Here is a 22,600-nt window from a genome sequence, read left to right as displayed (position 1 = left end):
GGGAAGATCCCACATGCCGCGGAGCGGCTGGGCCCGTGAGCCATGGCCGCTGAGCCTGCGCGTCCGGAGCCTGTGCTCCGCAACGGGAGGGGCCACAACAGTGAGAGGCCCGGTACCGCAAAAAAAAAAAAAGAATATCGCTGTGCCCTAGCAAACTAAGAAAATATTAAAAACTTAATTGAGCAATAGGTATAGTAAAAGGAATCTTAAGGCAGGTGATGAACACAGAAATGTGAATATCTGCCTGTACTAAAAAAAGGGTTTTTTTTGGAAGACAGCATAATAAAAGCAAGTCAGAGAAAAATCTAGATTATACATTTTCCAATAATCTTAAAAGTCAAAGGCCCACTTAAGCTAAATCTTTCATTTCATAAATGTGAAAAACAAGGCCCTTTTATGTTAATGATTTGCCCAAGATAATGGCATTAATAAATTTTTCAGATTTTGGTACCATCTGCACATCTCCCTGTCTATGATTCTATCAGCACTGGCGTAAATAACATTATTATTTTAAAGTCTGGAAAACACATTCTAAAGCATTTGGTATGCATAAACTTAGCAATAAAGCACTACAAATAGCACAATAGCTGTTATAAATTATCCATTTATAAATTTAATGATTTCAGTATGATTTTTTAAATAGAAAATTCAAAAAACAGTAACAAAACATAGAAACCTTGATTTGATAATAGGTAATTAGTTGGAATGGATACAATATAATTTATTTGAAATAGGCATATTTATCATATTATGAATACAATTAGCCTGAAATTTGAAAATCATATTCGAAAAGAAGAGAATTTGCTTTTTCATATTTAAGGGTTTTTTTAAAGTAGTACATGATGATATTAAACTTTCAGTCATATTAAACACATTGACTTCGTTATATACATTCTATTACCTTCTATTATTCTATCACCCAAATATACTCAAAGGATGTCTGATGTTTTAAATCTGCTAAACAAAAATGCAAATTTCTTAAGCTGGTCAGCTTCCCATGTCATAACCACCTCAAGAAATAGCACTAAACAATTTTAATCAGTAGATATTCTGGTAAAAGTGTGTATACAGTCTGAGAATGAGTTTGAGTGTGTGTGTGGCGTGGGGGGAATAGTATTAACAAACGACACCTTTAGATTATAGTATCATATCATATGATATCATAGTCCTGTTTGAATGGCTAACCTTCAAGTTTCTGGTTTTCTTTTTCCATTCGAAGCAACAGGATTTGCTGGTGTATAGCTTTTCTCCACAAACTCCTCAGTTCCTCCGACTTTTTTCCTTCTTCAGCCTTTTCTGGGTCATCGTCACCAGACACGAATATAAGCAGCGGTTCCTCCTCCATGGGTGGGGCAAGAGGGGACAGTGGCAGCAGCTCACTCATGTCCAGTCCATCTGCAGAGAAGAAAACAGTGAGAGGCATTCCTAAGTCGTAGCCCAGACTACAGAAGTTCTCTCTGGACTTGACGCTCTCTCCTCCTATATTCCACTTTTAAAGTTGTTCACAAAGCTGCTCTCCCAGTAACTGTCCGTTTCTGGAACTAATGATTTAAGTAAATTCGCTAGACTGAATTCCCCTTCCAGATTTCCCTCTCCTAGTGAAACGAAAGTATATGTAATTTCACCACTTCTTCTTTCCGCACAAAATGACCTATAAGATAGGTGCTCTAAAATGACCTGGCCTTCCCCCACAGTTCAACACTTCTGCAATTTTTCTGGGTATGTTCTCTGTGCAAAACAAAAAGATTACATCAGTAAGCATTAGTGACCTCCTAAGGTCTACACCTACCATCAGAATCTGTCAAGAGTAAAGCAGCTGAGCGGCTCTGGTCATGGCTCAGCTCAGCACTGCTCATTCCTGCAACACTATAACCCAATTTCCGGAGCTCATTCTCTCCCTCCATTCTAGACCATCTTTTTCATGGTTGCCAATTATTTTCCTATTAACAATCACGATTTTGTGTCTTAAAACATTTCAATGGATGCATATATTCCATAGAACAAAGTCCAAACTCCCGGGAATAGCACATAGACCGCTTCAGACTTTGACCTCAAGTAACCTTTCCAACTTCTTGTCTCCATCTGCCATCTGCTCTCATGATGCTGAATTTCTCATGACTCCCTGACCCACAAAGTTCTCTGCAATGACTCTAGAGCTTTTCTCGTCCCTTTTTCTGAAAGATGCTTCTCCCAGCAATGAGTTTAAAGAAATACGTAACTTTTGTGTAAAGCTTTCTTTGACCACCCCAGACAGAGTTAATTTTATCTCTAGAAATGTTTTTTCCTTGTTTTTTTTTTTCTTTATTAATTGACCTCGGCCCTTACCCTTATTATTTACTTTCTTAATAAATAATTTTTTTTAAAAAATCTTACTTTATGGATTGAATACTTAGCACATTTGAATTTTGGCTTTCTTGGTTTTAGAACTGCCCTTTAAATACCACACAATTTTGATTTGTAGGGCTCTGATCATATCTTCTTCCTTCTAGTTTCTAGGAATACAGTTTTCAGCCTCCAAACACATGAAATTTTTCAGTTGTCCTCTAATTCTTTCTCCCTTCCTCCCTCCCTCCCTCCCTCCTTTCCTCCCTTCCTTCCTTCTTTTTGCAGGGTGATCAGAGAATATAGTATAAATAACAGGATTATCTGGAATTCATTTAAAAATCTTTATAGCCAAGTACATAAATATTTTTTACGACTGTTCCATGTGTGCTGAAAATGAATGAACTTTCTCTATAGGCGGCAAGGTTCTATACAAATATCAGATCAAGCTTGTTTAATTGTGTTTCTCAAATACTATCTACATTTAATTTCTCTATATTTAATTTTCAGAGAGGAATATGTTAAAATCTCCCATGAGAGTTATTTATCTATTTCTCCCTCAGATTTTGCTTAGTGTTATTTTCTAGCTCTTCAAGCTATATAATTATGAGTGTTCTCACCATTGTTAAATCTTTTTGTTTATTGGTACATTTACTTTGCACCTTTGGGCATTTTGCTTTAATTTCTTCTAGGTCTGATTTGCAAAGAGAGCTGCCAGTGCTCTCTTTTGATTGATGTTTGCCTGGTGTATCTGCATCCACTTTTCTATTGTTAAATATTTCTATGTTACTTTGTTTTATGTGTGACTCTTGTAAAAGAATGTTGCTTTTCTAATAATAAAAAAATCTATGACTTCTTTTCTATCACTGTGCTAGTTCCCTATGCATTATGAAGCAGGCCCCAAAACACGTTTTGAAAATTCATTCATTCATCCATTCATCCATCCATTCAACATGATTTGCTGAATGTCTAATAGGTTCTAATGATATCTGACACATTAACCACTATATCGGATATAAAAAGGGAAGCTGTTTCTCTACTGTAATCACTTAAATCTCTTTGTACACAAAGCATCACATTCCATTCCCTAATTTACAATGCTAGTAAGGGGTAACTGTAGTAAGTATCACACGAACCCTGCTGCTGCATGGCCGAGGGAGATTTGTTCATGGGAGAGGCAACCCTAAGGAAGATGCGCTGCCGCCAGGAAATTCGGCGAGGAGTGACAGGGGTTCCTCCAACGTTCAGGGACTCATTGCTGCAGGTAGACGAGGTCCTTTTTCTCCCCTCTCCATCACTGTAGAAAGCACATAAATATATAACTTGTAAGGGGAACTGGATAACATGATCCTTCACAACAAAATGGCAGCACAAGCCATTCACAAGTTCTACCACGGGCAAGCGCAAGCCACAGGCAACATGGAGCGATGCATCACCAGGCACACTGGTCACCAAGGCCACCACATCCTGGGTCAGATGCAGTCCAGGCCACAGCCCAGTCATCAGAAGCTCACCTGTTTCTACTCATTCCATAGTAGCCAACCATTTCAGGTTCTAGCCTGGGCAAAGGAAGTACTTATACAGAGGAGCAAAGGTTGCTTGACTAATGAACTCATGCTTTCCTAAGATTGGCTAAAAACTAAAATCAGCAGTTATTCTAAACAACGTCAATGTTTCATAAAAGGCTCTTAAAGAGCTTTTCTTATAGCTCTTATAGGATGGCTGACAAGATAGCTTCCAGTTGCCTGTAACTGTTAAATCTGTCTCCAGAGTGTTAGCTACTAATAGCTGGATCGTGATAGAAAGTAACCAGAACAAAGGCAGAAGAGTCAACCCTGGGATTATTGTTAGGCGATATATTAAAGAAAAAAGCGCGGCCAAATGAGATTGGATAGGTTACATGTTAAAACATTAAGCAGATTTCTTTAGAGCAGGACTTCTTAGAGACTAAAATATGCTAGCATGCACTGTGATTCTCCAAAGGGATATATTATACAGAAATTCCCTAACTTACTTAAATTATTTGACCCCAGAATCAACTTCCTTAACTTTTTGGGGTGGTGAGGTAGGCAGCTGGGTATGTCACATCTTTCTACATTGCTGCTTTGGGAAACAAACATACAGAAATGCTGGTCTGCTCTAAGAATTTCATTTTCTAGGAAAGAGCACGCTAAATTCTGCTGGGGCTATCTGCAAGAAAAGGTCATTATTTTTAAAAAAGGTCATTATGACTCAAACTTAACTTTTGAGACCAATTACGTTAGCAGCCAAAATACCATGCAATAACTGTTGCTGCTCGTGGTGGGAATATTTTGCTCTTTTAAGTTTTAAAGTCTCTGAGCTTTCCTGAGAGAATGATGAAGACAACAATATTTACACGTGGTGATACCAACAAGTGAAGGTGTGCAACTTCTGATGGAACCAAGAAGTGTTAGTAGTTAGGGCAGAAAGGAAACTCAGCTAAAAAAGCCACAACCCCATGTACGTACTCAGAGGAACTCACTACGGCGAAGAAAATCAAAAGTCCGAAGAGCAATTCAGCCCTTACCTGTCATCTTTGTATTTACTTTGTGTATCCATACTCACCGTTATCAGGTAATTCAGTTATTTCTAATCTTGATCTATCTTTCTGGAACTACTGCTTCTAGATTAGCTAAATTAAGTTTAAGAAAGAGACGTAGCTTTGAGCTGCTACACAGACAGCAAGTGACATGCTGGACCACGATACTTCAGAAAGCAGCTGATACACACATCCCAATACAGTAAAACCCACTTTGTTATGTATCCTGGATAAAGTTATAACCCTAGTATGTGTCCACAGTTCACAGCTCTGCCATACTGAATGAATATATCCACCTTCACTTCCCCTTTGGAAAGCATTAATTCAAGTATTTCGTTTTTGGGAACTACGATTCAAACGTTCTATATACAATAGTTACATCCTAAGAAACAAGCTTAACCTACCCTGTATCTTCGTTTGTGTAACACTATTTCACTGGCAGTTATGTGCTGAATGCCCAACTCAAGGATGTATTTCTAGCTCCTGCTGTAGCAACTGGCTATTAATAGTAAGCACTCAACAAATATCCATGGAATAAATTAATATTGTAAAACCATTAAAAACATTAACTCAGAAGGGTAAGTAAAATGGACAAAAAATATTGGCTAGGCTAACATGTCAGGAATAAATAAAAGATCTACCTTCTTAAAACCCTTTGTTGGTAGTCACAGCATTTTACGTTTTTCTTGCAAAAAGTTCTAATAGCTCTGTTTCCCAAAAGCACAGACTGAGGTGTCGATGGCACTGGTAGGTATTGACGATGACAATACTGGTAATAAACAACATAAGGCATCTTTTTTCCAGATAGTGAAACAGCTATATAAGGGTATCTAATTTATAATTTAAGCCTAGAAAGCTAAGTGAAATACATATGTAGAAGCAACCATTTCAATGCCTCACAGGATAAGTGTTCAATAAATAGTAGTTTCTCTTGACTTTTTAGTACCTCTAACAACAAAAATAGAATAAACCAAACCTAAGGGTTCTGAAACATTTATATTTTAATGTTGGAATTAAAACATCTTTTCCAATTCCGTGTTAATGACATATCAAGCATTTGGGTAGTACTAAATTGCCTGTAAAATATACAGTTTTGGGGGAAATAGGCTATAAAATTGGTGCATGGTGTACCCTTACATTAGCCCAATATTACAGATTTGAAAATTTCATAACATCTAAAACTTTAAATCCTGTAATCTAAATAAATTGCCAAATGATACATTTTCTTCATATGTCTGGAATTTAATGGCCAGTAACAAGCCAAAAATTAGCTGTCAAAAATATAAGATAATGCTATACTAAAAGGAAGTACTTACATAACAGACCATTGACCCTTTATCATGTACTAGAAAACGACATCCTGAAAAAGCAGTTTGGTGGCCAAGATAAGGCAAAAGCTGCCCTGCTTCATCTAGTAAGAGAAATATGTCTTCCAAAGTCAGGGTCCAGATAAGGGTTTCAACAGTCAGTGCATATATGCAACTTACAGCAATTTACTTTTTGATTTACATTTAATCAGCAACCTGACATTCCTAAGGCAGTAATTTTAAGAATCAAAACCAAGTGAAACACTTCTGTGCATCAAAATTCTTACATCTCACGTTGGAAACTTTACTGGGCTGAGGGGGGAAACTTTTTGTTTTGTTTTTTGCTTCTTTACTACCACATTAGTTTTCACTTCAACTTCTCCTTTAACTAATCCTAGGCAAGCAAAATGTCCACCTTTTGAGTAAAAATAAAACAAAACAACGTGTGGCATTTATTGTAGTAATAATAAAGCAAATACAAAAAGACATACTATGTGCCAGGCATTATTCAAAGCATTTTACAAGTATGAACTCATTTCAACCTCACAGCAACCCTATGGGGTAGATGGCACTACAACTCCCATTTTTAGTGAGGAAATTGAGGCAGAAAGAAGCTAAGTAATTTGCCCACAGTCTCTGGAATATAAGTAGAAGGGTCACGATTCAAACCCAGGCAGCCCAGAATACAGACACTTAGGCTCTGTACTTTACTATGTCAATGTAAATACTCTTCGCATTAGTTCAGACAAAGCTCTATTGGTTCATAAAAATAAAGCTGTCAGGACTCACAGGATCCCCCACATTTCTAGTGGAAAAAAATCAGTCTCTAATTAGCATTAAGTCTTTAGGTCAGTACTTCTCTTTCCATTTCTTAATGGAAGAATGTCATTTATTTTCGCAGAGAAATAAGTTCAGAGTATTATTACATTACATGTTCATTTATGTAAATGTCTCACTTCGTTTTCTTTGCTTTTGAAATCATTGCATTCCAAAATGTAAACACTTTTTTATTTTTAAGTAGGAAGATCAAATCAAAAACACATTAATATATATACCAACATACATTGGTAAATTAATTATCTTTACATTTTTTAAATGATGAAGCAAATAAGAACCATTACCTTATTTTTTCAAATAATCTTTTCCCTCCTTCTTTTGTATTTTGGAATATCAATACGTGCATTATAAAACTGTTTCCCAAGAGACATATCCAGGAAAAGTATTCTGTGCCAACGTTACCTCTATGAAAATTTGTTAAATTAAAAATTAATAACTAGGAAGGAAATACAACATAGAGAATGTCCATCTATTTTTGTATTGGTATATTCTATATATACTTTCTATTACCAGTCACCAATTAATCAAGAACCACAATCCACAAACAGAAATGAGAGCTTTATAAGGGAAGAAAAAAATCCTCTACTATGTGTATCACGGTGTAAGCTGGGAGGCACTTCCAAGTCCTTCTGGACACAGCATCTATCAAAAGCTACGGATATGATATGAACCTTCCCACAGAGCTTCAAGATAACTTTTTAATATATCCTTGACCAAGCAGTTATAGCCTTCAGCTATTACACTAACATTACACTTCTTATATTAACACAGAATTTTTAATGCATACTTACTTGCCTGCTTTAATAAAAATTAATTCCAATAACAATAACACTGGACATGGCACAGAATGAAGGTGTTTTAGTGACCACGCACAGGGACTCAACTTTAAGAAGGATGCAGTCATGTTTTATTTCCCACCAGGGCAACACACACACTTTTCACAAAGGTAAATAAACTCTTAGGCCAGGACCAGTTTTACAAGGCATTGTTCTGCGGGGCAGAAGCCCCCATCTCCCAACCCCGTTATTAGCACCCATCTAAAACTACCAGTATCATGAAGTCCAAATAAATGTCTACAAGCTGATTGAATCTATATCTAAATCACAATGTATTACACTCAAGATAGAAACAAAACTTGATGAATGGCATAGCAACCATTTAACAGAAATCTGAAAAGGCTTTCTCTCTGTAAATACCTCAAGAAAGGTTACATGGAACAGCACAGTGTTGAAACTTGAGTTTCTTCCACAGGACCCATGGTACAATTTAACTCATAATTGCTTTAGGTGGACTAATAGTTTACCTAAGCCCTGGCTTCAGCTGGGTAAGAATCTGTCATCCTATGGAAAATCTTTACTAATTAAATAAAACTGAGAATGAGCTCGTCTAGTGGAAACGAATATATAGCATCTGAGCTGAGTCAAAAGAGATAGATTAATCAACGGGTAAAACAAAAACAGAACAAAAACAAAGAATTTTATTTCCTAAACTCTACACTGAATGAAAAACAATTTAATTAAGTTTTTTTGCATTGGAATTTAAAATATATCTGGGTAGCTCATTTGCATACTCACATCCTTATAACCTAAGGTTATGAAAATGACATCAAGCAAGATATTAAACCTCCTTGGGGCTCAGTCTAACCCTATCTAAAATAAGGAAATTATGGGCCAGATGACTCCTCAGATAATACACGGACCTAATTCTATGTTTGTAGTAGAACCTAGAAAGACACACAGTAAAGCCTAACATTTCTGTTGGGCTTTAAAATGTAGATAAGAAATTATTATTGAAATGGTCTTACACCCAACCATTAAAAAAATGTAAGTCAATTACAAGTCTCAAACAAGTCACTTTTTATGTTATCAATGTGGCCAAAATAATTTTTTTCCTTTGAATATCTCATTCTAGTCCAATCTTTGATACTGGATTTTACTCCCACTAGAAAGAAATCTAAATGTCAGTGGCCCCAAACAGGAAGATGAGGATATCTGTTTTCCATTGGGCTTGTGATATGAGCAAAGCATAGAAACTAGAACAAAGTAAAGAATAATCATTTTCAGTTAACTTGTTCGTAGTGATTCTGGACATTTACCACAAAAAGCATATGGGTCAAGAGGAAGAAATGTCATCACAGATGTGGTCAGACTTCCATGATGAGGAAGTAGGTGTTTTCCTGTGTCCAGCCCAGTGGGAGGTCTGGAAGGCCTCGGCAGTGTCTCAAAGTAACCAGTGTGTCAGGAATTAAGATGAACAGAAGTAAACTAATAATTCTCTTCAGTGAAAACCAGATTCGATTTTATGAGTATGTTTCTTTTAGGGTTCTGCTTTCTGCATCTTCTTGGGATTTGAAATAAACTCCTCTAATATACATATGTACGTCCAAACCAGCAAATTAACTTCCATTAGTTCAAAATTTTAATTACTTTTTGATTGAAGGCCACAGCACAGTCCTAAAGAACTCAACATGGAATAGACTAGAAACAGGATTTCTATTTGCAATCAACCTTTTATATGATCATTCATGGCGTCACATTTCCCCTACTATAGACCCTTCACAGCATTGGAAGGATGGCATGCATTGAGGAGACAGCCAAAACTGATTTTTTTAAATCAATGGTGATAATCAGTTGGAAGAATTAATAAATTTTTAAGCAAAAATATTTAGGCCTCTAATCACCTTGATTCTAAAGCAGTGTGCCGTCTAGTACAACAGGAAAACAAGGAACAGCATTAGCATAGAGAAAGAGAGATGTCCCAAACCAGGATTTAGAATAAAAAGGCATTCCCGTAAGACATGAATAAAGCACAGATAATTTCAATAATGTACCATAATGAGTGATTACACTATTTTTCTCAGTCAACATGAGAGAACTATAGAACCAAAACTACCATGAAGTACTTACCAGCAAAAATCTATTTTCTCATTGAAAAGTTTTATAAGCAGAAGTAATGACTATCATTTGACCAATGAATTTCAATATAAATATTTTTAAAATATAGGTTTAAAAGCTAAGAAGCAATAAGGAGGAACAAAGATGCTTGTTTATAAAATGATATATTATATTTGATAAATGGATGTTATATAAATATACCACCTCATCATACACAATGATATTTTAGCTACTACACAATGAAATAACATTAAATTTTTAAGAATTAATTTGAAGGTAAAACAAAACATATGTATACTCCCTTTCCTTTAGCATCTCAGTGCTGTGCAAATGAACCTACTACTCAATAAACCATGATATTAAAAAGATCTTGGCTTCTTTTTCTCAGCCTGCTTAAAAACAATAATCTACATGTTTTTAATAATTCCGAATTGTGGTCCTGGAGAAGAATGCCTAATCTGAATTTAAAATTTCAAATTAACATGCTCTTTAAATAGTATTTGTTAGCCTATGTGCTAACCTACCATATACCTTACTTGACTATGAATATTTAGAGATCCACTCTATGCATCTAATAAGATGTGAGTTACCCAAGTGAAAAGAAAATACCTGGTGTGGGAAGACACACAGTTAGCATCTCCCCACAACTAGGGCACCTGCCGGCCACTGGTAGGGGACTCTGATGCCCAAGCAGACAGGAGGAACCCCAAAGTGAACTGGTAGGACGAAGGGGAACTGAGGGGGGAGGAGAAGTGGAGGCCAGACAGGATCGACACCCCTGAAGCTGGGGAGATCAGAAGAGGCAGGTGGGAGAGACCCTCAGGGAAGAGCAGGAAAGGAGCGGAGGGCAATCGCCTCACCCACTCGGGCCAGGGAGCCTGCTAAGCTGCCAAGCTGGTACCCCCCATCCAAAGCCCCATCCAGGCCGCGTGGGTCCTGGGGGCATAGGAGGGAGGCCAGGGAGATCAGGAGAGGAGGCGGGAGGGGCCCTCCAGGAAGAACGGGAGAGGAGTGGAGAGGTTGATTGCCCCACCCACTCGGGCCAGGGGAGCCTGCTGAGCTCCTAGGCTGGTCCTCTGCCCTCCAAGCCTCCCCAGCCCGGCCGAATTGGTCCTGGGGGCTTAGAAGGGAGGCCAAGGAGATCAGGAGAGGCAGGTGGGAGGAGCCCACCGGGAGAACTGGGAGAGGAGAGGAGGGCGTTTGCCCCGCCTACTCAAGCCCAGGAAGCCTGCTGGGCTCCCAGGTGAGGTCCCCTGCCCTCTGAGACCAGGGCTGGGGGGCACGCCTGGGCCCCTTCTGTTCCTTGAGCCTAAGCCCCACCCCCCACAGCTGCCAGGGCCTTTTCCAGCCCTGTGGGTCCTGAGCATTGGCCCTGCCCACCACTCAAACCTCTCCCTTGCTTAGGCCCCGACCTCCACAGCCAAGGTCTTCTCCCCGCTCCCCCACCCTTTTTTTCTTTTCCCTCCTCCTCTTTTTTGCTATTGTGGTACTGACGTACCTTCTGGTTGTTGATTCATATTTTTATATTCTTCCTAACATATCTGTTAGTTTCCCAGTCTAATTTTATTTTTTACTTTGTTACTGTTCTTTTTTTTTTTTTTCTTTTCTTTTCTTTTTTCCACCCCACGCACATTGAGGGATCTTGGTTCACGAGCCGGGGGGTTGGGCCAAAGCTCCTGCAGTGGGAGCTCCAAGTCTGAACCACTGGACTAACAGAAAGACCCCAGGGAATATTCAATGGAGTGAGGTCTCACGGAGTTCCTCATCTCAGCACCAAGACCCAGCTCTACCCAACAGCCTAAAAATTCCAGTGTTGGAAGCCTCAGGCCAAACAACCAGTAAGACAGGAACACAATCCCACTCATTAAAAAAAAAAAAAAAAAATGAGACAGTAAAATAATATGTCACAGATGAAGGAGCAAGGTAAAAACCTACAAGACCAAATAAATGAACAGGAAATAGGCAACCTACCTGATAAAGAATTCAGAGTAATGATAGTAAGATGGTCCAGAATCTCGGAAATAGAATGGAGTCATGGATTGAGAAAATACAAGAAATGTTTAACAAAGATCTAGAACTACAGAAGAAACAAACAGAGATGAACAACACAATAACTGCAATGAAAAATACACTGGAAGGAATCACTAACAGAATAACTGAGGCAGAAGTGAGCTATAAGACAAAATAGTGGAAATAATTGCCGAGGAGCAGAATAAAGAAAAAATAATGAAAAAACATTGAAGACAATCTCAGAGACCTCTAGGACAACACTAAACGCACCAACATCCAAATTATAGGGGTCCCAGAAGAAGAAGAGGAAAAGAAACGATCTGAGAAAATATATGAAGAGAGTATAGATGAAAACACCCCTAACACGGGAAAGGAATAGTCACCCAAGTCCAGGAAGCACAGAGAGTCCCTTACAGGATAAACGCTAGGAAGAACACACCAAGACACATATTAATCAAAGTAACAAAAATTAAATTCAAAGAAAAAAATATTAAAAGCAGCAAGGGAAAACCAAAAAATAATATACAAAGGAATCCCCATAAGGTTATCAGCTGATTTTTCAGCAGAAACTCTGCAGGTCAGAAGGGAGTGGCAGGATATACTTAAAGTGATGAAAGAGAAAAACCTACAACCAAATTACTTTACCCAGCAAGGATCTCATTCGGATTCAATGGAGAAGTCAAAAGCTTTCCAGACAAGTAAAAGCTAAAAGAATTCAGCACCACCAAACCAGCTCTATAACAAATGCTAAAGGAACTTCTCTAGGCAGGAAGCACAAGAGAAGGAAAAGACCCACAAAAAACAAACCCAAAACAGTTAAGAAAATGGTAATAGGAACATACATATTGATAATAACCTTGAATGTAAATGGCTTAGATGCCCCAAACAAAAGACACAGACTGGCTGAATGGATACAAAAATAAGACCCATACATATGGTGTCTACAAGACACCCACTTCAGACCTAGGGACACATACATACTGAAAGTGAAGGGATGGAAAAAGATATTCCATGCCGATGGAAATCAAAAGACAGCTGGAGTAGCAATACTTGTATCGGATAAAAGAGACTTTAAAATAAAGACAGCTACAAGAGATATGGAGGGGCACTATAAAATGATCAAGGGAATCAATCCAAGAAGAAGATATAACAATTATAAATGTTTATGCACCCAACACAGGAGCACCTCAATACATAAGGCAAATGCTAACAACCATGAAAGGAGAAATCGACAGTAACACAATAATAGTAGGGGACTTTAACACCCCACTTACACCGATGGACAGATCATCCAAACAGAAAGTAAATAAAGAAACACAAGCTTTACATGACACAATAGACCAGATAGATATAACTGATATTTATAGAACGTTCCACCCAAATGTGACAGAATACACTTTCTTCTCAAGTGCACATGGAACATTCTCCAGGATAGATCACATCTTGGGTCACATATCAAGCCTTGGAAAATTTAAGAAAATTGAAATCGGATCAAGCATCTTTTCTAACCACAATGCTATGAGATTGGAGATCAATTACAGGAAAAAAACTGTAAAAAATACAAATACATGGAGGCTAAACAGTGCGCTACTAAATAACCAAGAGATCACTGAAGAAATCAAAGAAGAAATTTTAAAATACATAGAAACAAATGACAATGAAAACACGATAACCCAAAACCTATGGGGCACAGCAAAAGCAGTTCTAAGAGGGAAGTTTATAGCAATACAATCTCACCTCAAGAAACAAGAAAAATCGCAAATAAACAATCCAACCCTACACTGAAAACAACTGGAGTAAGAAGAACAAAGAAAACCCAAAGTCAGTAGAAGGAAAGAAATCATAAAGATCAGAGCAGAAAAAAGTGAAACAGAAATGAAGAAAACAGTAGCAAAGATCAATAAAATGAAAAGCTGGTTCTTTGAGAAGATAAACAAAATTGATAAACCCTCAGCCATACTTATCAAGAAAAAAAGGGAGAGGGCACAAATCAATAAAATTAGAAATGAAAAAGGAGAAATCACAACTGACACTGCAGAAAGACAAATGATTATAAGAGACTACTACAAACAACTCTATGCCAATAAAATGGACAACAACAAAGAAATGGACAAATTCTTGGAAAGGTACAATTTTCCAAAACTGAACCAGGAAGAATTAGAAAATACAAACAGACCTATCACAAGTAATGAAACTGAAGCTGTAAATAAAAATCTTCCAACAAACAGAAGTCCATGACCAGATGGCTTCACAGGCAAATTCAATCAAACATTGAGAGAACAGCTAACACCGATCCTTCTCAAACTCTTCCAAAAAACTGCAGAGGGAGAAACACTCGCAAATTCATTCTATGAAGCCACCATCACACTGATACCAAAACCAGAAAAAGATATCACAAAAAAAGAAAATTATACAACAGTATCACTGATGAACATAGATGCAAAAATCCTGAACAAGATACTAGCAAACAGAATCCAACAGCACATTAAAAGGATCATACACCATGATCTAGTGGGATTTACCCCAGAGATGCATGGATTCTTCAATATATGCAAATCAATCAATATGATACACCACATTAACAAATTAAGGAATAAAAACTATATGATCATCCCAATAGATGCAGAAAAAGCTGTCGACAAAATTCAACACCCATTTATGATAAAAACTCTCCAGAAAATGAGCATAGAGGGAACCTCCCTCAACATAATAAAGGCCATATAGGGCAAACCCACAGCAAACATCCTAGTCAATGGTGAAAACCTGAAAGCATTTCCTCTAAGATCAGGAAACAAGACAAGGATGTCCACTCTCTCCACTCTTATTCAACATAGTTTTGGAAGTCCTAGCCACAGCAATCAGAGAAGAAAAAGAAATAAAAAGAATACAGGGCTTCCCTGGTGGCACAGTGGTTAAGAATCCGCCTGCCAATGCAGGGGTCATGGGTTCGAGCCCTGGTCCGGGAAGATGCCACAGGCTGTGGAGTAACTAAGCCCGTGTGCCACAATTACTGAGCCTGTGCTCTAGAGCCCACAAGCCACAACTACTGAGCCCGTGTGCTGCAACTACTGAAGCCTGTGTGCCTAGAGCCTGTGCTCCACAACAAGAGAAGCTACCACAATGAGAAGCCTGCGTGCCACAACTAGAGAAAGACTGCGCACAGCAAGAAAGACCCAACGTAGCCAAAAATAAAAATAAATTTAAAAAAAAATTACAAATTGGAAAAGAAGAAGTAAAACTGTCACTGTTTGCCGATAACATGATATTATACATAATAAATCCTAAAGATGCCACCAGAAAACTACTAGAACTAATCAATGAATTTGGTAAGGTTGCAGGAGACAAAATTAATGCACAGAAATCTGTGGCATTCCTATACACCAAAAATGAAAAATCAGAATGAGAAATTAAGGAAACACTCCCACTTAACACTGAAACAAAAAGAATAAAATACCTAGGAATAAACCTGCCTAAGGAGGCGAAAGACTTGTACTCAGAAAACTATAAAACACTGACGAAAGAAATCAAAGATGACATAAACAGATGGAGAAATATACCATGTTCTTGGATTGGAAGAATCAATATTGTGAAAATGACTATACTACCCAAAGCAATCTATAGATTCATTGCGATCCCTATCAAACTACCAATGGCATCCTTCACAGAATTAGAACAAAAAATTTAACAATTTGTATGGAAACACAAAGGACCCCGAATAGCCAACACAATCTTGAGAAAGAAAAACGGAGTTGGAGGAATCAGGCTCCCTGACTTCAAACTATACCATAAAGCTACAGTAATCAAGACAATATGGTACTGGCACAAAAACAGAAATACAGATCAATGGTACAGGATAGAATGCCCAGAGATAAACCCATGCATACATGGGCACCTAATTTATGACAAAGGAGGCAAGAACATACAATGGAGAAAAGACAGCCTCTTCAATAAGTGGTGCTGGGAAAACTGGACAGCTACATGTAAAAGAATGAAATTAGAACACTACCTAACACCATACATAAAAATAAACTCCAAATGGATTAAAGACTTAAATGTAAGACCAGACACTATAAAACTCTTAGAGGAAAACATAGGAAAAACACTCTTTGACATAAGCCACAGCAAGATCTTTTTTGACCCACCTCCTAAAGTAACGGAAATAAAAACAAAAATAAACAAATGGGAGTTAATGAAACTTAAAAGCTTTTGCACAGCAAAGGAAACCATAAACAAGACAAAAAGACAACCCTCAGAATGGGAGAAAATATTTGCAAATGAAACAACAGACAAAGGATTAATCTCCAAAATACACAAACAGCTTATGGAGCACAATATCTAAAAAACAAACAATCCAGTTAAAAAATGGGTGGAAGACCTAAGCAGACATTTCACCAAGGAAGACATACAGATGGCCAAGGGGCACATGAAAACATGCTCAACATCACTAATTATTAGAGAAATACAAATCAAAACTACAATGAGGTATCACCTCATACTGGTCAGAATGGCCATTATCAAAAAATCTAGAAACAATAAATGCTGGAAAGGGTGTGGAGAAAAGGGAACCCTCCTGCACTGTTGGTGGGAATGCAAACTGATACAGCCACTATGGAAAACAGTATGGAGGTTCCTTAAAAAACTAAAAATAGAACTACCATATGACCCAGCAATCCCAGTACTGGGCATATACCCTGAGAAAACCATAATTCAAAAAGACACATGTACCACAATGCTCACTGCAGCTCTATTTACAATAGCCAGGACGTGGAAGCAACCTAAGTGTCCATCGACATTTGAATGGATAAAGATGTGGCACGTATATACAATGGAATATTACTCAGCCATAAAAAGAAACGAAACTGAGTTATTTGTAGTGAGGTGGACGGACTTAGAGTCTGTCATACAGAGTGAAGTAAGTCAGAAAGAGAAAAACAAATACCATATGCTAACGCATATATATGGAATCTAAAAAAAAAAAATGGTACTGATGAATCTAGTGGCAGGGCAGGAATAAAGAGGTAGACATAGAGAATGGACTTGAGGACATGGGGTGGGAGGGCAAAGCTGGGGCAAAGTGATAGTAGCATCCACATGTACACACTACCAAATGTAAAATAGTTGGCTGGTGGGAAGCAGCAGCATAGCACAGGGAGATCGGCTGGGTGCTTTGCGATGACCTAGAGGGGTAGGATAGGGAGGGTGGGAGGGAGGCTCAAGGGGGAAGGGATATGGGGACATGTGTGTGCATATTGCTGCTTCACTTTGTTGTGCAACAGAAACTAAAACAGTATTGTGAAGCAATTATACTGCAATAAAGATCTATTAAAAAAAAAAAGAAAATTACATACCTTACTTGACTATGAATATTTAGAGATCCACTCTATGCATCTAATAAGATATGAGTTACCCAAGTGAAAAGAAAATTATATTTCATAGTTTTATGGACCTTCTTTCTATTCTGAATAGTTCTAGATATCATGGTAATTGTGTGCATATGATGTTTTCTCTGAAACCAGTAATAATGAGAGATGTAGAGTTCAGAAATTACTGACATAAAACCACACTCTTGAATATCCTCATTCTTAGGAAATTCACACTAAAGTATTCAGAGTAAAAGGACATGATATCTGCAACCTACTCACAAATGGCTTAGAATAAAAAAATATATGCATATATATATGTATGTATGTACGTATACATGTACAGACTGATAAAGCAAATGTTAAAAATTGATGAATCTGGAGAAAGAGTTAGCAGTTCTCCATAATATTTTTGCAACTCTCCTGTAAATTTGGAATCGTTTCACAATACCAATTTTTAAAAAACTCTCTCCAAGATTCTAACTAGTAAATTTATGTCTAAGTGACTTACTAATTGAAATAAACCTATTAAGAGTGAATTTTGTCCAATAATTTTACTACTGTGTAGATAGTCATCAATAATGCATGGGTATGTACCACTATAGGCATATATAATAATATCCAGGGAGAGTACACTTTAAAAACCAAAAGACTAGAAATAACCCATTCATTTGTCCACTGGCAAATGAATGCACTGTGATATAGTAAATGAAATACTATCCAGCAATAAAAATGAATGAACTGAAGTGCACATAAAAATAGGAATGAATCTCATAAATTAATTTAGGTGAAGGAAGCCAGATATAAAAGAATTTATGCTGTATCATTCTATTTATAGAAAGGTTAAAACCAGGCAACACTAAACTATGGTATTTGAGGTCAGGATGTGGGGTAGAGATTGGGTGGGAAAATGCAAGGAGCTGAAGGTGTGTTGGTAGCATTCCATGTATTGACTGGGTTGGGGTGATGTGGCATGTTCACTCTGTGATAATCCATGGAGCTGGATGCTTACGATTAGCATACTTTTTTTTTCCGGTATAGTTTTTAGTGATTAGTGTACTTTTTAATGAAAAATGTAAAGTGTCTTTTTGGCTTATTGATTCTATGCTGTCAAATTACAAAACAGCATACAAAAAGTAAACAAAAACATGCCAAAAAGTGCTCTCTGATTTTTAGAACTTCTCAGAGCCCAGAGAACACTACAAAGTACAGAAAATACGATGATTTTTAATGATCCTATAAATTTAAAAGTTCTCCACATGTTTAAATATAGCATTTCAAATAAGATCACTGCAAAGGAGCAAATTATTTTTCAATACAAAACTAAATACTTGGGCTTCCCTGGTGGCGCAGTGGTTGAGAGTCCGCCCGCCGATGCAGGGGACACGGGTTCGTGCCCCGGTCCGGGAGGATCCCGCGTGCCGCAGAGCGGCTGGACCCGTGAGCCATGGCCGCTGAGCCTGCGCGTCCGGAGCTTGTGCTCCGCAATGGGAGAGGCCACAGCAGTGAGAGGCCAGCGTACCGCAAGAAAACAAAACAAAACAAAAACAAAAAAAAACAACAAAAAAAACTAAATATTTATCCTCTGACTTCAATATCCTCCTATTAGAATGAGGTACAGAAGGCTTAAGGGAAGCTAGGCACAAGAATGATACATACCTCTAGGCAGAAACTACCAAAGATGAACATATAACCATACATTAAGAACTATAAATAATCTTTTTTTTAAAAGTCACTGCTTTTGTACTATATAACCTATTCACAGCTAGTCTTTGACCTTCTTATGGCTGTTCCTAATTGTCACCTCAGGCATGGTTCTATTTCTGGAAGGAAACAGGGATTCTCCAGATGCTCACTTTAACATAAACAGGAAATTGCGGATGGGTGTCATTGAAAGCACTGTATTCTTAATAAGTAGTACTATGGAGATGAGGCAAACTGACATTTTTATATGTGTACATCCTCAGTTCTCTAAATTCATTGCATATTCCATATACATTATGCTATTTTTATGGCTATCTTCCTTTAAATCTTCTCCCATAAGGTTGTCGCTGAAAAACTCTTTAAAATCGTCTTCATCAACTTTCTTCGCTAGCAATTCAATGTTTCAACATAATTTTGTACTAATTCAGAGGAAGGTTCAGATTCAAAATTTTATTAATCCAATATTAATCATCTTTCTTGGGATAAAAAAATGGACACACATGGACAAAAGATATTCAGGGATAATTCAAGGGTTATTCTAATTTAACTAGTTACTGTGGGTTACCTAATTATATGCTAACTTTTTGGATTCCCTAAGTCTAAAAGAAAGGAGGCCAAAAGAACACCCAAGAAGATTTTAGTGGCACACAGGCTAGTTGATAGCATGTATTCCTCTCCCTGACTGCAAAAATTGCCAATTATCGAACAATAGAAACAACCCAAATATCCATCAGCAAGAGAGTGGATCAATTCTGGTGTATTAAATGGAATACTATACAGCAATAAAAAGGAATGGCTCAAGCTACACATAAAAATAGGAATGAGGGCTTCCCTGGTGGCACAGTGGTTGAGAGTCCGCCTGCCGATGCAGGGGACACGGGTTCGTGCCCCGGTCCGGGAAGATCCCACATGCCACGGAGCGGCTGGGCCCATGAGCCATGGCTGCTGGGCCTGCGCATCCGGAGCCTGTGCTCCGCAACGGGAGAGGCCACAACAGGGAGAGGCCCGTGTACCGCAAAAAAAAAAAAAAAAAGGAATGAATCTCAGAAGCTTCTAAGCCAACAACAACCCCTTGAGAAGAATTCCCAAGTTAATCCACCACTTTCCAAAGGCTAGAATATCCCACTGAGAATTTGCATGATCAGTAAGATTTTATAATTTCAAAAAATTTTAAAGGCAATTCTTAAAAAAATCACTATATTTAATTTTGTGTAGCTATAAGAGCAAGGAATAAGATTGAATAGGCTACACGTTTTCAATTCTGGGGACAAAAAACAAAGCAAAATCAAATATCTACAAGATTCAAGAGCCCCCTCATGTTGTCTGAAAGAGTTGCCATCGACATGATCCTATACCCATTATGTGTCTTACACTGAGATTCAGAAAAGAAGGTCTATGTCATTGAAAAAATCAGAGAAACATCTAGGAAATATTCTATATACTTAAAAATAAAGATATATCATATCCATTACTTTAGTATAGTTGTTTAAATCAGTGGCTTTTGGGTTCCATAAGATATGTCCAGAGAAGCTAAGAAAAAAAAGGCATGATCAGGGGAGGTTTGCTTAGTATGTGTTAGCACCAGGTCTTGCCCCAAACAAAACAAGGCTTAGACTCTGGGGCCAAAGGCAAAGAAACACACAAATAGTACAAAAAAAAATAATCCCTAAAGTAAGATAATCATGTCATCAAAAAGCTCTGAAACACTGGTTTTAAAAGTTTTCTTCAAATTAATTGGAAATGAAACCAATATATTAGAAACAGGTTACAACAAGCACAACATACGGATGCATTCATGTCACTCTAAAGTTAACTAGCCACTTCTTAGTAACATATCAGTATATCACTGCAGAAAATGTTGCTTTGCAAACAAAGGACACTGATCTCACCTGATTTCATTTTCATACTGTGGGGACAGTCTACCTGAATTCTGGTAAAAGCTTTTCAGGAAAGAGGGGGCAGTGACGGAAGGGGCAGAGAAGGAAGTGTGAAGACTTGGAAGACTGGAGGAAGAATTACTCTCCTTGTGCATGCGCCGAACTGATGAAAAGATGCTGGGTACAGAAAATACAGCAAATTCGTCTTAATTTACATTTTGGCACAATCTTCATTCACTATGAAATAGCATATACACAGGTTCTCGCTATTAATGTAATCAGGGCTGAATTTATATGGAAAAAAACTTATATGCATGCAGTTCTCTATTAGATGACTATGACCTAGTTCATTGTCCACAAACCGAATTCCTCATCTATGCAGCGTGTCTAAGCATATGTGTTTGTCTCTAAAAAGCTCTTAACAATTTTAGGACAAAGAGTGTTTGTTTTGACACGCAAAAGATACTTCAAGGGGGAAAAGTAGGAAAGCACAAATAATTACAGGAAACAAGTTCCAGAAGGAAAAACTGATTATCAGTAGTTCAAAGACTTAATTATTTTAAAGATATAAACCCTTCTAAAAATTTAAGAACAACATGTTTGGTTGTTGGAAGTCATCATAATCATAATACCTTTGGCTTAACAAACGTTAATGTCCACGTTCTTTTCTTGCAGCCTGTGGAATTGTGCAGCCATGGTTTTATCTGAATCCCTAAATCTACAAAGTTTTTTTTCCAGAAGATTCTTTTCATAGCAAGTTTTTACCATGATATAAATAGCATCTTTTCATATTGACAGAAATTCTTTGAGCATATACTTTATGAAATGTGGAAAACATAAGGAAAAACAGACATCATTAATAGTTTAAAATAATTAATGTTTTAAATTCTTGAAAATAATTTTTCCTGGAAAAAGAGACTTAATGTCTTGGGTAAATATAAATGATCATTAAAAATTTTCATATATACATGAATACTTAATCCTTTTTCATAAAAGAAAATCTGAGGATAATTAGTTCTATTAATTTACTTTATTTTTATATATCCTAAATATTTTATTTTTTAATATCAAATTATTCAAAAAACAACAATCAGCATTCAATTGCATCCTTAAAAGAAATGCTGGTAAATTTGATAACAACTAATATAAAAATTAATCTTCTTTTTACTTAGAGTTCTGTTTGTTTGTTTTTTTTTCTCTCTGACTGGAACCCCTATCAGACCGTTTCCTGAACCAAACTCATAGGTAACAAAGAAAAACAAAATTAGTTCTAGGATATAAATTCTGATTTGTACTACACGGTAAGAAGTATAATCATTCTACAATTCCAAATTTACCCCCTTTATTATCTCTTACCAAATGCCAAATGATTTCGTTAAATATTTTTTAAATACCATGCAAGATAGTTTCTAACGGATACCTCCTGTCAATTATGGTATATGTATTCTTCTTTGTAAACATCATTTTATTCTAGATAAAATTTTTAACAATTTTCACATTTGGCTTTAATTTATTATGAAATAAAACACAGCCAATTTTTATCTCATGTATAAAAGTAATGTAGGTGATTTTTTTAACCCCTGTGCTTACAGGAAGTTCTGCTATGTTATTTGCAAATTTGCTGACTGTTTCATGAAAGCCATCGTCAAAGAGACACTGAGGAACATGCGTTGTCAGAGGTTTTTCAGACAAAACAACTGCCTGATATCTTGTTTTCTCCATTTTTCTG

General features: G+C 37.2%; 1 protein-coding gene across 10 annotated transcripts in view; it reads right to left on the bottom strand.

The window, feature by feature from the left end:
- The window catches only part of TBC1D4 (TBC1 domain family member 4), a 244,517-nt gene that overhangs the window by 24,644 nt on the left and 197,273 nt on the right, over positions 1 to 22,600 (bottom strand). For 8 of the 10 annotated variants that reach the window (XM_029210504.1, XM_029210502.1, XM_029210503.1 and 5 more), the window contains 2 exons: positions 3,459 to 3,619; positions 1,186 to 1,395 (listed from right to left, as the gene is read on the bottom strand). In XM_029210504.1, coding sequence (XP_029066337.1) covers positions 1,186 to 1,395; positions 3,459 to 3,619 — 371 coding nt within the window. Of the gene's footprint in view, positions 1 to 1,185; positions 1,396 to 3,458; positions 3,620 to 5,523; positions 7,179 to 9,706; positions 9,731 to 20,883; positions 21,049 to 22,600 lie in introns of those variants that run through there. The other 2 variants (XM_029210511.1, XM_029210510.1) reach the window with 2 other exon arrangements.

This window comes from Monodon monoceros, unplaced genomic scaffold (assembly GCF_005190385.1).
Source record: "Monodon monoceros isolate NGI ecotype Baffin Bay Population unplaced genomic scaffold, NGI_Narwhal_1 Super_Scaffold_8, whole genome shotgun sequence".
NCBI lineage: Eukaryota > Metazoa > Chordata > Mammalia > Artiodactyla > Monodontidae > Monodon > Monodon monoceros.
Note: the sequence above shows the minus strand (reverse complement) of the source record. Positions and strands in the feature narration are given on the sequence as shown.